The sequence below is a fragment of the Haematobia irritans genome, chromosome 1 (assembly GCF_050003625.1).
Source record: "Haematobia irritans isolate KBUSLIRL chromosome 1, ASM5000362v1, whole genome shotgun sequence".
Taxonomy (NCBI): Eukaryota; Metazoa; Arthropoda; class Insecta; order Diptera; family Muscidae; genus Haematobia; species Haematobia irritans.
The window spans coordinates 40,053,219-40,071,674 of NC_134397.1; the positions used below are offsets into that span (position 1 = coordinate 40,053,219).

Below are 18,456 nucleotides of genomic sequence, written 5' to 3' on the forward strand. Positions count from 1 at the left end.
TTTGACATCAACGAATATAAAACAAATAGGTGTGGATTCTTGAATATTTTATATGTCATGATTTTAAACAGCACAGTGTGTTTGGAAACAATTCCACCTATTAAAAAAGGGACTTATATTTATTTTACTTAATATTATTGGGTTATTTAAGGAATATTTATTAGTAAATGACAACACATTCGTCTACACGCAAAAAAATAATTCTTTCCTCCCAAACGAAATTTTAGACAAATAAAGTTCGTTTCTCATTTGCTTTTCGCTGTAAGGAAGTGTATTTGGAAGAAAAGTATATACTTTTTGTGATAAACGTTTATTCTTTTCCAGGATGTAAAAACAATTTCATAAAGACTAGCTCAAAAAAAAAAAACATTATTTTCTTGCTAATTGCATTGTCCCTCACATCTTTCTCACATCCACGAGGATTTTTAGTTCTTAACACCTTTTCCTGTAATACCAACAATGTAGAAGAAATTATACGATTTTATAAATTTTTAAACTTTTTTTTACCTTTCGCCTGGACGGAGAATCGAACCGCGGACCATGCACATTGTAAGCCAACACACTAACCACTGAGCTATGTACCTGTTATGGTCATCAATAGATAAATATCCATATAAGTTATATTTATACAGCATAGCTTGCGGCGCCCACGAGCCGAATAAACAAAGTTTATTTAAAAGAAACAAACATTTAGTTTGGCACCGTGGAGCAGTGGTAGCTACGTCCGACTCTCATGCCAAGGGTCGTGGGTTCGAGCCCTGCTTCGGCCAAAGTTTTTTTTTTGCTTTTGTTTTTTTTTACATACATTCCAGATATATTCGGAAGATTCCGAAAAAATGTTTAACATTACATTGTACTATATTAAATTTTGAACTGTAAAATGTGTCTTATTAAAGACCTAAAGTCAGAAAAGAACAGTGTTTGATATAAACGAAATTGACTGTGTTGTTATTTCAAAAATAACTTTTTTTATTGAAAAAATAAAAATGTTGTAACAAACGAATTTTTTTGGTGATAAAAGTTTAAAATTTTCGAAGCAATTCAAAAAACTCTAACAAAAGAAAAACGTTTTCGGTACACGTTTTCCAAACGTTTTTTTTCTTTGCGTGTACTTCCTGGTTCTCTTTTATAAATTGCTCTCCAATGAATTGTTCTTCTCATTCTACTCTCATAAAATATTATCCCTCTCTGTTGTATTCACTGTCTGCCACATCATAAATGAGGTGTGAATGTGTTGTTTTTTTTTCACTTATGATTTCTTTGACAAAATCTATTCACATGCTAGAGTCATACGATTTTTTACACATGCAAATATGTTGATTGGTATAAATGTGCCTAAAAGGAATTTCCCCATATTGCATGTATGATTATCGATTGGGATTGGGTAATTTTATATGAAATATTAAAATAAACTAAAGTTGGAACATTGCGCTGTTTGAAAGCTAAAATGGTACAACGGTAACACTGGCCCGTTTATAATCACTATGATGTGAGAGCTGGAAACTGCTTACAAATTTAGAATTGGGCACTTAAACTCGATTTGTTATTGCGCAATCAGCCACCGTGGTGCAATGGTTGGCATGCCCGCCTTGCATACACAAGGTCGTGGGTTCGATTCCTGCTTCGACCGAACACCATAAAGTTTTTCAGCGGTGGATTATCCCACCTCAGTAATGCTGGAGACATTTCTGAGGGTTTCAAAGCTTCTCTAAGTGGTTTCACTGCAATGTGGAACACCGTTCGGACTCGGCTATAAAAAGGAGGTCCCTTGTCATTGAGCTTAACATGGAATCGGGCAGCACTAAGTGATAAGAGAGAAGTTCACCAATGTGGTATCACAATGGACTGAATAGTATAAGTGAGCCTGATACATCGGGCTGCCACCTAACCAAACCTAACCTATTGCGCAATCATAACAGGGTACTAGGGGAGGCACAATATTAAGTATCGAAAATCGCTTTATTGTTTTTCAATATATTCCCCAATAAGATCTATAGACTATTGCATGCATTTGAAGCAATTGTCGAAGCATTTTTGCCACATTCATTGAAATATCTCCAAAACAAGCATTCCGAGCGCATCAAGCACTTTATTTCATAGAAAATTTTGTCAAAAATGTATTTCTACAGAAAATTTTGACAAAATTTTGTCAAAATTTTAAAGTGTGGTTAAAATTTCAAGGGCCGATGTTGATTTTGAATAAAACACAAACTACACACAAAAATTTTTTTTTCTGATTCAATCACGAAATTAACTGATCCAATTAATTTTTAATTGAAATGTCTTCAATCACAGAAATGATAGTATCAATTAAAAAATTAATTGAAGGTCAATTAAAAAGTTAATTGATCCAATTAAAAAATTAATTGATACTATTATTTTTGTGATTGATTTTTGTTTCAATTAAAAAATTTGTTGAATCAATTAAATTTTTAATTGAATATTTTTTAAAACTCAATTAAAATTTTAATTGGAAAAATTTTCGTGAAATTTTTTTTGTGTGATATTTAGGAAAGTATTGTAATTTTATTTTATTATGATATATTGGTATTACTCAATTATGTATGGAACAAAATATCGGCCAAATGGGCGCCGCGACCTCGGTGGCACACCTTCATCCGATGGTCCAAATTTTCGATGACGCTGAGGCATAATGGAGGTTCTATGCCGTTAATGTGCCGAATTATATCACCCTTTAGCTTTTGAATTGTTGCTGGCTTATCGGCGTACACCTTTTCTTTCAAATAACCCCAAAGAAAAAAGTCCAACGGTGTCAAATCACATGATCTTGGCGGCCAATTGACATCGCCATTACGTGAGATAACAGAGCCATTGTTTCGTTAGTTGTGTGGCAAGTGGCACCGTCCTGCTGAAACCACATATCGTCCACATCCATATCTTCCAATTCGGGCCATTAAAAGTTCGTTATCATCTCACGACAGCGAACACCATTCACATTAACTGCCTGACCGGCCTCATTTTGGAAAAAAATACGGCCCGATGATGCCGCCAGCCCATAAACCGCACCAAACCGTCACTCGTTGTGGGTGCATTGGTTTTTCGACAATCACTCTTGGATTCTCATTCGCCCAAATGCGGCAATTCTGTTTATTGACGAATCCACTGAGGTGAAAATGTGCCTCATCACTGGAAATGATTTTCTTCGAAAATTGATCATCCACTGTTGCCATTTCTTGGAACCATTTAACACGTTGTTGGATTGTGTATCTCTCTTAACCTAACCTATCTCTCCATGGTTCAAATTGAGTAAGTCTGAAATCGAGAAATGTCAAATAAAATTCGGAAAAAAGCTTGGCGTTTAGGTGTGGTTCACATTCAACATCGGCCCTTACAATTTAACCACCCTCCATTTCTATAGAAAATTTTGTCAAAATTGTATTTCTATAGAATATTGTCACAAATTTTATTTCTATAGAAAATTTTGTCAAAAGTTTATTTTTATAAAAAATCTTATGAAATTTTTGTTGTTGTTTTTGACTTCAGCTTAAAACCATGCATTGACTAAACTACAAGTGTAGCTTAACCAACAGAGGAAAAGAATGTTTGTCAAATTTATTTGGGCAAAGCCCTATGGACTGCAAGATGGTTGGATGGACGCACGTTTTGGAATTACCACATTCCTCATCAGCATTCTCTACTTGCAATATTAGATATATTATAATATTATAATATTAAAGAAAAAAGAAGAAAATTACTTTTAATATTCAAATCCATAATATTCTTGATGATTGAATTTGTGAGTCAATATTATATCTACAAGCAAAATTTTAATATTAAATATTCTAATTGCGAAATAAATTTTGAATATTCTTCTTAAAAGATGATGCGTTGTATATAGGGTGGTAGAGTGTTCCAGAGACGTATCGTGCCAATAAAGAACTGCCATTCGGATACAAGGCTTGTCCTTCGGATACAAGACTTGTCCTTTTCATAGAAAATTTTGTCAAAATGTTATGTTTATGGAAAAATTTGTCAATATTTTATTTCCATTAAAAATTTTGTCAAAGTTTTACTTCTATCGAAAAATTTGCAACATTGTTGCAAATTTTTATTTCCATAGAAAATTTTGTCAAAATTTTATTTCTATAGAAGGTGTTGGCAAAATTTATTTATATAGAAAATTTTGTTAAAAATTTATTTCTATAGAAAATTTTTGCAAAATTTTATTTCTATAAAAAATTTTGTAAATATTTTATTTCTATAGAAAATTTTGTCAAAATTTATTTCTATAGAAAGTGTTGGTAAAATTGTATTTCTATAGAAAATTTAGTCAAAAATTTATTTCTATAAAAAATTTTGTCATAATTTTAGTTCTAAAGAAAATGTTTGCAAAATTTTATTTCTACAGAAAATTTTGTCAAAATTTTATTTCCATACACCCAGAAAAAAGGGGCTCTAATGCCAACTGAACTTTATTTTAGTTCATGAAGTTTAGTTGATTTTAGTTAAACTTTGCACAATATGAGTAAATGTTCCTTATTTGAATAATTTTTTGCTAACTTTAATGACGTGAACTAAAAATAAGAAAAAAAGTTTTACACAAATATAGTGCACAATTTTACTAAAAAATAAAATAGTTCATATTTTCCTAAAATGACAGAAGTTTGCTTAAATTGAGTTCATAAGTCTCTCAAATGAGTAAATTTTACTAAAATTGTACCTGTCATGAACTTCGTATAGCGCTAAAGACATTTTAACAATTTTTAAATCCAATTTTTTCTTTCAACATATGAAATTTTCTTAAACAAGAGAAAAAAATTAATTATTTTTAATAAATTTTCTTCAATTTGACAAAAAGTATTAACTTATTTGTAACATGTTGCAATTAGAAAACTATTTAAGTTAAAATTTTCTAAAATAAACCTACATTTTCTTCAACGGTGGGTTCACTTTTTTTTGGGTGTAGAAAATTTTGTCGAAATTTTTTGTCGAAAGTTTTATTTCTATAGAAAAATTTTGCAATATATTTCTATAGAAAATTGTTGCAAATTTTTATTTCCATAGAAAATTTTGTCAAAATTTTATTTCTATAGAAGGTGTTGGCAAAATTTATTTCTATAGAAAATTTTGTCAAAAATTTATTTCTATAGAAAATTTTTGCAAAATTTTATTTCTATAAAAAATTTTGTAAATATTTTATTTCTATAGAAAATTTTGTCAAAATTTATTTCTATAGAAAGTGTTGGTAAAATTGTATTTCTATAGAAAATTTAGTCAAAAATTTATTTCTATAAAAAATTTTGTCATAATTTTAGTTCTAAAGAAAATTTTTGCAAAATTTTATTTCTACAGAAAATTTTGTCAAAATTTTATTTCCATAGAAAATTTTGTCGAAAGTTTTATTTCTATAGAAAAATTTTGCAATATATTTCTATAGAAAATTGTTGCAAATTTTTATTTCCATAGAAAATTTTCTCAAAATTTTATTTCTATAGAAGGTGTTGGTAAAATTTATTTCTATAGAAAATTTTGTCAAAAATTTATTTCTATAGAAAATTTTTGCAAAATTTTATTTCTATAGAAAATTTTGTAAAAATTGTATTTCTATAGAAAATTTTATCAAGATTTATTTCTATAGAAAGTGTTGATAAAATTTTATTTCTATAGAAAATTTAGTCAAAAGTTTATTTCTATAAAAAATGTTCTCATAATTTTAGTTCTAAAGAAAATTTTTGCAAAATTTTATTTCTACAGAAAATTTTGTCAAAATTTTATTTCCATAGAAAATTTTGTCGAAATTTTTTGTCGAAAGTTTTATTTCTATAGAAAAATTTTGCAACATATTATGTCTATAGAAAATTGTTGCAAATTTTTATTTCCATAGAAAATTTTGTCAAAATTTTATTTCTATAGAAGGTGTTGGCAAAATTTATTTCTATAGAAAATTTTGTCAAAAATTTATTTCTATAGAAAATTTTGTCAAAAATTTATTTCTATAGAAAATTTTGTCAAAAATTTATTTCTATAGAAAATTTTGTCAAAAATTTATTTCTATAGAAAATTTTTGCAAAATTTGATTTCTATAGAAAATTTTGTAAAAATTTTATTTCTATAGAAAATTTTGTCAAAATTTATTTCTATAGAAAGTGTTGATAAAATTTTATTTCTATAGAAATTTTAGTCAAAAGTTTATTTCTATAAAAATTTTTTTCATAATTTTAGTTCTAAAGAAAATTTTTGCAAAATTTTATTTCTTCAGAAAATTTTGTCAAAATTTTATTTCCTAGAAAATTTTGTCGACATTTTTTGTCGAAAGTTTTATTTCTATAGAAAAATTTTGCAACATATTATTTCTATAGAAAATTGTTGCAAATTTTTATTTCCATAGAAAATGTTGTCAAAATTTTATTTCTATAGAAGGTGTTGGCAAAATTTATTTCTATAGAAAATTTTGTCAAAAATTTATTTCTATAGAAAATTTTGTCAAAATTTTATTTCTATAGAAAATTTTGTCAAAATGTTATTTCTATAGAATATTTTGTCACAAATTTTATTTCTATAGAATATTTTGTCACAAATTCTATTTCTATAGAATATTTAGTCAAAAATTTATTTCTAAACATGTTACATGTTCCCCGTCCAAAAATAACATTGTGCTCTTAAAACATGTTTGAGGTGATCATATTCCTTCTCTGGGTGAATATTTAATTTAATATTTTGAATTTTCCTCCAAAAATATGTTAATTGACGCACATGTTGGCTAAAGTTACTATACTCTAAATTAAAAGGCAAAACACTTTCAAATTTTCACTCTTAATTCCCAAGTTTAGCGCGACAACCACATTTAAAACAAATCATAAATTATTTTTTTTTGTAATTGCATACATTTTCCACCAAAACGGGAAGTTTCCAATTGAAAATTCCAATACAGGTGGTTGGAGTAGCAGCGGTAACAGTTGATTTAAGCAAGTCGTGTTGGCCAGCCATAACATCCTTTTCGCGTTGGATTATTTCAATTTAGTGTTGGTTTATTCACACTAGAGGAAAATTCGCATGCAATTGGTGTGCTTCACAAATATTCATAAATTTGTAATTTGTAATATTAGAGTGTATCGATAAAAAAAGGCATATACTATGCGAAATTATTTGGCCGATTCAATAATTGATGTGAGTTAAAAAAGAAATTGGAGTATTTGAGATCTAAGTGTATCAATATATGTATAGGGGATTGAGTTATTCTACATCTCTCTTATTTTTATTCCAAATCTCTGTTTTTTGACATTTGAAATCTCGCTTTTGTGTGGAAAGACGATTTAAAAATCACAAAGAGACATGATTTATTGTGAACGTAGGATTAAAAAATCATTTCAAAATGATTACCCATTTTCAGGCTATGTACATTTTGGGCCACCCTCGTATAGCTAATATACTGCCAAAGATCGAATTTAAATGTTGTAATCATTTAAATTTGATCTTTGATTCTTTACTTGAATTTTTTCCCTCAAACAAATATCACTACCCTAATATAAACACATGTGTATCCCACGTTATACCCTTTCACTACTCACTACTACTCTCTCTCTCCCTTTCTCACCACAACATTTTATGTTTTATACATTTCGGCATATCGAGTGTGAGTGAGTATGTGTGTGCATAGGTTTTTGTGAAATGTGATTCACAAGTTATAATTATGGGAAAGGAAAGTCCATGACCGCGAAGGAGTGACTAGCATAAAAAAAGCGTTTGAATTATTTTAAGTAACTGAACCTTGTTACGACTCGTAAACCAGAGTTTATAGTTTTTTTTTTGGAGTTCATAGGAGAGCGTTGGTTTTGCTAGGTGTGGTTGTTGTTGGTACTCTTTTGTTTTATTTTGCAAAAGTGTAGGCAACTTTGTATAAGAGAGTGTGTGTGTGTGCTTGCCATCATTGTTGAGAATATGTGTGGCTTGTGGGTTTGTCGTTTGGATTTCCTGTTTATTTACTTTTTCCGTTATGTGGTTTTCGAATACAAGAACAACAACAACTACTACTATCGATGTGGTGATTTTCAGGTCAACTAAAAGAGAGAGAGTGAAACTTTTATATCGATGCATGCATAATTTCTGAAATGTAATTTTTTTATTTTGATATGCAAACCCTCAGTGTTACACATGCTGTTTAAAGGTAGAGCAGAGAGAATTTATACAACGAAAATGGTTAAAACTTCCAAAAAGAACCCGAAGAAAATACATATAATCATTTTTCTTTGCTTCGCCATGGGACGAGCCGTATCGTTTGATAGTCATTCCACAGATTTTTCCCCTATTTCTGGAAATTAAGAAACTTATGTAATGGGACTAAATACCAGAGCCAATTTGGCACATTCTTGTATGCAAAGGTTCCCAGTGTGCAGGTTCAAACGTCAAAATAAAATTATGCTATGGTATATTTCCCCGCAGTAATTCTGGTGACAATTCTGAGTATTTCAACGTTGTGACCAGTGTTAGCAATATTGGGGATAGTATTTCGTGTATGTGGACGAAATTTGTTAGTTGGGGATTTGGGAATATGGCGTCTAAAACCCATGAATGCGTAGCACCGAGAAATAAAATAAATAAAAACACAAGGATTTAGTTTTTCTTTTCAATAATGTTTCAATAAAACGTAATTTTATTGAATTTTTGGGAGATTATTATTTACCTTTTACAAAACAATCGTTGGACGGACGTAATCCAGTAACGATTAATAACAACAGCTAGACGCCGCAAGACGGTAATGGCGCGACTCGTTAGAAAAATGTAACGAATTGTGCTGAAAGCACAGAGCTGCATCCAGAGCTTAGGGTACATTTTCTAACGAGGGGGAAATTGTCATTTTACAAGATTTTAAGTCCCCATCTAACGAATAAATTTTGACCTTACGAATTTGAACTTAAACATTCCGCCCGCCTTGCAACATCCAGCTATGTTGTAATTGAAATTCATTAATACATAGACATTACATACAATATTTTAATATCAAAATAAATATAAAATGCGATGTCAGTTTAATTTTCAAATTGAGCAATTTTTTTTTATTAGTTCATGTATTCATCTTTTCCAACTTCATTCTTTCTTAACTAAATGCTCGTAGAGCCGTTGACCCGGAGGGTCTGCAGTGTCTGGGTTATTGGCCAGGATGACCTACGACACTTATGGTTGGCATTGACCTGATACTATCCAGCCAAACATCGTTAGCTGCGCCAATGGGAATCCAGGACTCGAAAATATTCGTGTCTTTAGAACCCGTGCGTAGACATCGGGCCCTAGAACCAACCCCACCCCGGAAGGACGGTAAAACCTTGGGTCGGCCAGCTGGAGACACTCGAAATGTTCCCGTATCGTATCTGGAGCCGACGACGATGGGGTGACAACACGGGTCAGGTCTGTTACCCGGGCAGAAAAAACCAATTTACTTTCTGCATTGTGTCGGGAGACAGCAACAAGCGGACAAAATGCGTCATGCGTCGTCATCGCTGAGACAAGCCGTAGGCTGAGAGCTAAACTACTACAAATCATACTGTACCCCGCACACGGGTCGAGGACAGCTCGGACAGGAATTCGACGATCGGACAAGACAAGCAAGAGGACTATAGTGGGACCAAGCGTGACGGTTGGTTGTAGAACCAACATCGGACCAGATATGGGAGCGGTATTCGTGATACAGTACGCCGACGAGTTAACGGACGAACTTGACTTGGACTTTCTCGTCGACAAGGTTTGAGCGGAAGGACGTTGTTGCTGGTCAAATGAATGTAGCAGCGTATGGTGGCTATCTCCACATTCGCGGCACCTCTCGCGACTATTGCAGGTCGATCGCATGTGAGACCTGCCCAGACAGTTTGAACATACCCGATGCAACACTACAGTGCGCAATCGTTGCTCCAAACGCATGTTCAAAAATTTGCGACACGACCTGAGATTGTGACTTCGCCTACACAACACACAGACATTCGAGTGCACTCTTTTATTCGCACCTGAATTCTTTTGGGCAGTCCCCGTAGGGGATGACGATGGTTTGGCTACGTTGGTTGCGGATACGTCAGCGGGAGCCGTATCAGCCCCCGATGGAGGGACAACTTTCTGCGTCGGTACTACCCCTTGTGAAGAGGCGACGACTGGGGTCATCCCGACGTCAGGGACCTGCTCGATGGCTGGTAACGGCTCGCGAAGAACCGGTGCAACATTATTTTCTAAAATCTCTTTTTCCTCATCGGACATCGGGACGTCATCTTCGTAGTCAGGGAGAGTCTTAACAATTTCCCTCATACTTTCCATTGTACTGCGAAAAGAAAGATGACGCTTACTATATGAACGATCGAAAACTATTCGGTCAGTATGACCAATTTTACCACCGGTCGTCTTACAACACCGTTTGCCGTTCTCACGTCAGCAACTCTAACGCGACCGTCAGATCCCGGGTGGACGTCATCCACACGACCTAACTTCCACGATGTAGGAGGCAATTGTTCATCACGAATTACTACCAAGTCCCCTACTTCGATATCACGCTGCGGAAATTTCCATTTATATCTTTTCTGTAAGCATTTCAAATATTCCTCTTTCCACCGTAAGCAGAACTGTTGCGACAGCGCCTTCATTTTCCTGAATCGATGTACCAAATGAAGTGGGGATTCCTCCTCTAACTGTTCAGGAGGCGCCAGGATCGGAGATCCTACCAAAAAATGGCCAGGCGTAAGTGCCACCAACTCTTGAGAACTTTCACTCATCGGGCACAACGGCCTAGAATTTAAACAAGCCTCAATTCTCGAAAGAACAGTCGAAAACTCTTCAAATGCATATTTGAATCCAGATGCATGTTTCCTAAAATGCGTCTTGAAGCTTTTGACAGCAGCTTCCCAGAGACAACCCATATGTGGCGCCCCGGCAGGGATAAACTGCCAGGAAAGCTGCTGAAACTGGTATGCGGAACACACCTTATCACGTCCTTCTTTAAAAACACATCTCAAATCCTTTTCCATTTCGCGTGAAGCGCCTACAAAATTTGTACCATTATCCGAAAAAATGGTCTTGGGACAACCGCGTCGAGATATAAATCTGTGAAAAGCGGCCAGAAACGTTGTCGTAGACAAGTCTGATGTGGCTTCCAAGTGTATGGCCTTCGTCGAAAAGCATACAAAAACGCAAACATAACCCTTTGTTATCTTACATGCGCGCCCTATAAATGACTTAATTTCGAAAGGCCCCGCAAAATCAACGCCAGTCGTAGTAAATGGTCTGGTAAGTACAGTTCTCTCCGGTGGGAGAGCCGCCATGATCTGCGTACAAGACTTCTTTCTATCCAACAGACACCGTTTACACCGGTTAATAGTCGATCTAATCAAAGATGTTAAACGAGGAATCCAATACTCAATCCGAATAAGACGTAGAACCAACTGTTTCCCTCCGTGAATAGATATGTCGTGAACATATTTCACTAGTAACCTAGCGAATCTACTATTATACGGCACTATAATTGGATGTCGCTCACTATACGACAGGGTAGGACACCTACTCAAACGACCATTCAACCTCATAACCCCCTCCTCATCCAGGAATGGATTCAATGACAACAACGAGCTCCTGGAACCTAACGGTTTCTTTTCCATCAAAAAACGGCACTCATCCGGATAATGAGCCCTTTGAGAAAGAACAGCTAGACGTAATCTCACTGCCTTTAATTCAGTTGCCGTCAACGTCGTGTCGAGATACACATTTCGACTAGCATGTGAATAATGGGTCCTGTGATAAAACCTAAATATATATGCGATGACTCGTAGAGCCCTATCTAACGAAGAAAACCTCTCTAAAATGTCCTCGTAGTTCGTAAAAAACGATGCGTGAGTCCTGACCGCCCGTACCTCAACGTCAGTCTCAAGAGGGGTCAAATCACTAATATCCCACTGAGAACTATCTGAGCAGAGCCACTCTGGTCCATGCCACCAAAGCGACGAAACCGCCAACTCTGCAGGCGACACTCCGCGACTTCCCAAGTCGGCCGGATTGTCCTCAGAGCGAACATGGTACCAATTCTGTCCCCCAGTATTCTCCTGAATCCTACATACGCGATTCGCAACGAAAGTAGACCACGTAGACGGCGTCTTTCGAAGCCAAGAGCGGACGATCGTAGAATCCGTCCAACAATAAACACGTCGAAATTCAATATCTAACTCCCTGGCTATAGACTTGTAAAGTTCTGAGGCCAAAACTGCCCCACAAAGCTCCAAACGTGGCAAAGATATAGATTTGATGGGGGCTACCTTAGTCTTACAAGATAGCAAATGGGTGAAGATATGTCCCTGCGGCGTAACCACACGAACATATACTACCCCCGCGTATGCTTTTTCCGAGGCGTCGGAAAAAACATGTAATTCTACCTCACAGTCTGTGGAGTAATTGACCCATCGAGGAATACGAACGTGATTCACATCCTGATAGGTCTCGACAAACTTTCGCCATTGTCGCTCAGTTTGTAACGGAAGTGACTCGTCCCATCCTATCTTATCCAACCAAACCTGTTGCATAATTATCTTCGCCACTATAATAACTGGCCCCAGCCAGCCAACAGGGTCAAATAGCCTAGCTATAGCCGATAAAACCTCTCTCTTCGTAAACCGAGATTTCCGCTCAATCGGTTTCATCTCAAAATAAAATAAGTCCAACCGCGCATTCCACCTAATACCCAAAGGCTTCGAACTACTAGCTTCAACAAACTCCAGTAATTTGGCGTCAACCAAATGGTCAGCCGGAAGCGATTCTAAAATGGCTAGCTCATTAGAAGTCCACTTCCTCAGTTCGAACTTTGCCGATGATAGTACTCTAATCAATTGGTCCCTAGATTCAACAGCAGTATCCACGTCATGGTACCCTGTCAAAACATCATCCACGTACATGCACCTTCGTAGAATATGTGCCGCGTGGGGATAGTCATCTTCGGAGTCATCGGCCAATTGCAATAACGTCCGTATGGCTAAATAGGGAGCACAATTCACTCCAAATGTCACGGTCTGCAGCTCATAGTCTTGTACATCTTTTTGTGGGGAGTCCCTAAAGACAATTCGCTGCAGAGAAGTATGGGCCGAATTTACCCTAATTTGGCGGTACATCTGTGTGATGTCGCAATTAAAAACGTATTTGAAAAATCTCCACCTCAAAATCAAATACACCAATTCCAATTGTAATGTGGGTCCCACATAAAGAATGTCGTTCAGACTTTTACCATTTGAGGTCTTATGCGAAGCATTAAAGACAACTCGAAGTTTGGACGTCAATTTGTCCGGATTGATTACCGGGTGGTGTGGCAAATAACACACAGTTTGATCTGCAGGAGAAGTCGACGACACTGGTCTCATATGTTGCAAGTCCAAATATTCTTTAATCACCCCGTCATACATTAATTTTGTTTCAGGCTTTCGTAAAAGTGAAGCCTCACCACGAATAAACTGCTTCAAACAACTTGTCCGCGAATGTCCAAGCAAGACTTGTCCCTTTAATTCGGGTTTTATCGGAAGAGTCACTACGTATCTTCCATCGGAATCCCTATATGTGGTATTCTTAAAATTTTCCTCACAAAATTTATCTGCGGGAGAACAAATAACCCGTCTTGGTAAGTCCTCTAATTCCCAAAAGCGAAGAAGAGTCTTGTCAAGACCATCTTCTTCCATAAATTCAACAGTCGTTGAAAAAACCGTCACATTAGAAGTGGGAATTGAACCAGTAATGAGCCAGCCGAAGACTGTCTGTTGAGCAATCAACGACCCTAAAATACCAGACCGAACCCCCTGTAATATAATCCTGGGATACACGTCTGCCCCCAACAATAGATCAACCGGACGACTATCGAACAGATTAGGATCAGCTAAACGCAAATTTGGCAAACGTGACATATAATTCCGACTCACTTGGAAAGACGGTAAATTCCCAGAAATCTTAGGCAGGACCAACACAGTCGCCTCTACCAAGACCGATCCATCTATGGGTGACCCTATACTCAGAGGGCAAATACCTCGAGAAGTTATCGAAACCGATTGATTCACGCCCGATATCGAAGACGTCGCACTCGTTATCGAAATCCTAAGCAACTTTTGCATATTTTCGGTAATAAAGGAGGCTTCTGATGCTGGGTCAATAAGAGCCCGAGCTGGGTACGTCATACCCTGATGAACGATGTTCACCATAGCCGTCCCTAATAGTACCGACCTGTTCTGGGAAACATGAAATACTTGCCTGGCCGAAGTGCCAGACACGATTCCAGACGAAGTGGAAGGCTGCGGGTCAATCAAACCGCTAGAATCCGTAGGACGAGCGGCCGAAACCGTCGAAGACGTAGTCGCCACATTCGTAGAATGGGAAAAATCGCGATGAAGCAAAGTATGATGCCTTCCTTGACACTTCTCACAACTGCGAGATGTAGCACAGTTGTTAACGTCATGTCTACGAGATAGACAATTGAAACAACAGCGGTACCGTTTCACAGCAGTCAACCGATCATTCACAGAAAGATTCCTAAATTTCGGACAAACACGAAGATGATGGCTTTGTCGTGGACAAAGAACACACATCTTATCGACGGAATCTCTAGAAGAATGAGAAGTGTATTGCGAATTACGCGACCTAGATGGCGAAGATTTCGGAGCTGCATTCGTAAAATGCGTTCGCAGTTTCCTGCCATCAGTTCTCTTCGAAGCATCGATACCCTTCAAATCGCGCAGACACGTGAGTGTCTGAATCCTTTCCGTAAGAAAACGATCCATGTCCACCCAAGACGACAACGCAGACTTATCACTTATACCCTGTTCCCACAAAGTAACACTAATCTTCGGTAGACGTTGCACACACAAATATATCAAAATCGGATCCCAATCGTTCGTAGGAACGTTATTCACAGCCATCGCCGAAATACATGCATTTATACCACGCTGCAAGTTCTTCAACCCAGAACTTGTCTCGGTGTCTAAGACCGGAAGGTCAAAAAGAAGCTTCAACTGATTGCTGACTAAAATTCTCAAGTTGTCATAAGTTTCCTTTAACGTCCTCCAAGCTAACTCGAAACTCCTATCAGTGAGAGGAAATCTTCTTACAACTTCACGGGCGTCGCCACTAGTCTTTTTGAGCAAATGACACAAGCGCTCAATATCACTCAGACGGGAATTTTTTACATAAACAGCAGTAAACAAATCCCTAAATGTTGGCCAAGACTGAAAGTCACCATCGAAAACCTCAATATCGCATGGTGGTAAAGCCAAACTATGGACCGCACCATGGTCAACACCTAACAAAAGAGAATTTCCCGATACATCCACATTACCAGAACGAGCAGAAATATCCGCCACATCGGCCTGCTGTATAGGAGTTGACGCCCTATGAACGGCTTTCAGACCGTCTATTTTCCTTTCGATAGAGGAAACAATACGAATATAGGCATCATAAGTTGCCTCATACTTGCCGTCAGCAGATTCTACCTTTCCCTTATCTGAATCCTCCTGAAGATCGTCTAAACACTCCTCATACCTCTCTTTCACTTTCTCCCAGAGTGATTTCGCCTCTTCGACCTGAGCCCTTAGAGAATAAACATCTAAATTCTCCTCCTTCAAAGAGCTAACCCGTGTCCCAAACTTCACAACCGCATCAGCGGCTCTAATGAATCGCGCGAATGTATTGACTGGCATATTGAGAATAATTTAGCGTCACAAAAATTCACAAAAACTCGTAAAGTATGTGAACACGCACTTATCGACAGCGAAAACTGGCCGAAAAATCAATAAATTTGCACAAAATGCCCAAAAATGCAAAAACAAAAATTTACAAAATTTTTCTTTCAGTGTATCAAATTCTCACACTGCACCAAAATTACCACAAAATTTCTTGAAGTGTAAACAATTGTTCGTAAAACAACCACTTCAAAACTTAAAATCAAAAATTTCAAACAATTTGTAAACTATTGGACTATTTTTCTCTCAGTGTAGAGACAATTAATTTTCGTTCAGTGTACCGAATCACAAAATATTTTTCCCCGTGTACAAAAAAATGAGCAAATTATTCAAGTCAAATTCTAAAAATCTCAAAATTCTACTAAAATCTTCGAACTATTTCTCTCAGTGTATGAATGAATTTACGAAAATTACGCTCAGTGTACGAAGAATACTGACTGCCGCCAATTTGTATCAAAACTTCACACACGAAAACCAGATGATCAAAAAAATTCAACAAATTATAAGAAATTATAAAAAAAAATGTCTGTAAGACCAAATGTAGGGTGCACGGACTGTAAAATACACCTCTACACTTCCACGACAGATAATCTCCCCAAAAAAATTAAAAATCACAAATAATAAAAAATATAGAAATAAAAATATATACGTAATATATACGATAAAATAAAAATTATACGATCGTACCGGACCGCCTGTAGGGTGCACAGTGACCAAAACGATAATTTTTACTAATGCGCGTAACGCTAATGGGTCATACAACACGATAACCCAAAAAACTCAATTTCAAAAATTTTTATAATTTTCTTCAAAATATTTACAACTCGCGGCCCCGTGAGGGTTAACAAATAAACCAAAGAAACACAGCTCAAAAAAATATGTATGTATATACGTGTGTGTATCGCTGATCATACGTAGGTATGTAATTCAAACGTTGACTGCAGTGACGATTGATCTTTGTTTACAATGGTAATACGACCAACAGAGCCTTTAGAGTCTGCGTGTATTTTGTTATTGTTTTATTTACTTCAAGTTAAAGGCAACGTAATTGCAAATAATGTTTTGAAGTAAATAAGCACTGTCAACGTTTAAATTCACCACACAACACCAATATATACAATAGATTTTTCACTTTTTATTTTGACTATTCCTTCACTTGAATATTTTTTAGCAAAACGAAATTAAACAAACGAAAGAAACGTACGTATGTATGTAGCAACGAATGTGTGTTTTTTGAAATGCAATTTGCCGTCGGCAAAACGAAATAATTGAATCAATGTTGTAAAACGACCGCGGTTTAAATTTAAAACACTCGCGATTTGCTCAATTATTTTAATAAAACACTGACATACGCACCTGTGTGTTGATAAATAATTATTTAAATAAATTTTCAATATAAATCCTTCACAAATATGGCTGCAAAGTGGCTGCTTTTTGTTGTTGCTTCACAATATCAGCACTTTCCTTTGAAAAAAAGACAAAACAAAATCCTTTATTAATTGCTGTAAGCAAGTATCCGGCTCGATTGGACCAATGAATGCGTAGCACCGAGAAATAAAATAAATAAAAACACAAGGATTTAGTTTTTCTTTTCAATAATGTTTCAATAAAACGTAATTTTATTGAATTTTTGGGAGATTATTATTTACCTTTTACAAAACAATCGTTGGACGGACGTAATCCAGTAACGATTAATAACAACAGCTAGACGCCGCAAGACGGTAATGGCGCGACTCGTTAGAAAAATGTAACGAATTGTGCTGAAAGCACAGAGCTGCATCCAGAGCTTAGGGTACATTTTCTAACGAGGGGGAAATTGTCATTTTACAAGATTTTAAGTCCCCATCTAACGAATAAATTTTGACCTTACGAATTTGAACTTAAACAACCCACAAAATTGGGATTTTTTCGAATCATATTTTTCGAATAATATCTTTTTTTATATCCTCCACCATAGCATGGGGGTATATTAACTTTGCCATTCCGTTTGTAACACATCGAAATATTGCTCTAAGACCCCATAAAGTATATATATATATTCTGGGTCGTGGTGAAATTCTGACTCGATCTGAGCATGTCCGTCCGTCCGTCTGTTGAAATCACGCTAACTTCCGAACGAAACAAGCTATCGACTTGAAACTTGGCACAAGTAGTTGTTATTGATGTAGGTCGGATGGTATTGCAAATGGGCCATATCGGTCCACTTTTACGTATAGCCCCCATATAAACGGACCCCCAAATTTGGCTTGCGATTGCTCTAAGAGAAGCAAATTTCATCCGATCCGGCTGAAATTTGGTACATGGTGTTAATATATGGTCTCTAACAACCATGCAAAAATTGGTCCATATCGGTCCATAATTACATATAGCCCCCATATAAACCGATCCCCCGATTTGGCTTGCGGAGCCTCTAAGAGAACCAAATTTCATCCGATCCGGCTGAAATTTGGTACATGGTGTTAATATATGGTCTCTAACAACCATGCAAAAATTGGTCCATATCGGTCCATAATTACATATAGCCCTCATATAAACCGATCCCCCGATTTGGCTTGCGGAGCCTCTAAGAGAACCAAATTTCATCCGATCCGGCTGAAATTTGGTCCATGGTGTTGGTATATGGTCTGTAACAACCATGCAAAAATTGGTCCACATCGCTCCATAATTATATATAGCCTCCATATAAACCGATCCCCTGATTTGGCTTGCGGAGCCTCTAAGAGAAGCAAATTTCATCCGATCCGTCTGAAATTAGGTACGTGGTGTT

The 18,456-nt window shown here is 36.2% G+C and overlaps 3 protein-coding genes across 3 annotated transcripts in view; 1 reads left to right on the plus strand and 2 right to left on the minus strand.

The window, feature by feature from the left end:
• LOC142238270 (A-type potassium channel modulatory protein KCNIP1) overlaps nt 1–18,456 on the plus strand; it is a 129,718-nt gene that overhangs the window by 75,040 nt on the left and 36,222 nt on the right. The gene's annotated exons all lie outside the window — the stretch shown is intronic.
• On the minus strand, nt 8,648–17,262 carry LOC142220671 (uncharacterized). The gene is made up of 2 exons (XM_075289933.1): nt 17,046–17,262; nt 8,648–10,261 (listed from the first exon to the last, which is right to left on the minus strand). Exon 2 carries the CDS (start codon nt 10,255–10,257, stop codon nt 9,133–9,135), a length of 1,125 nt encoding a protein of 374 aa, XP_075146048.1. The 5' UTR covers nt 10,258–10,261; nt 17,046–17,262; the 3' UTR covers nt 8,648–9,132.
• LOC142223733 (uncharacterized) lies at nt 10,305–15,647 on the minus strand. The gene has a single exon (XM_075293574.1). It carries the CDS (start codon nt 15,645–15,647, stop codon nt 10,305–10,307), a length of 5,343 nt encoding a protein of 1,780 aa, XP_075149689.1.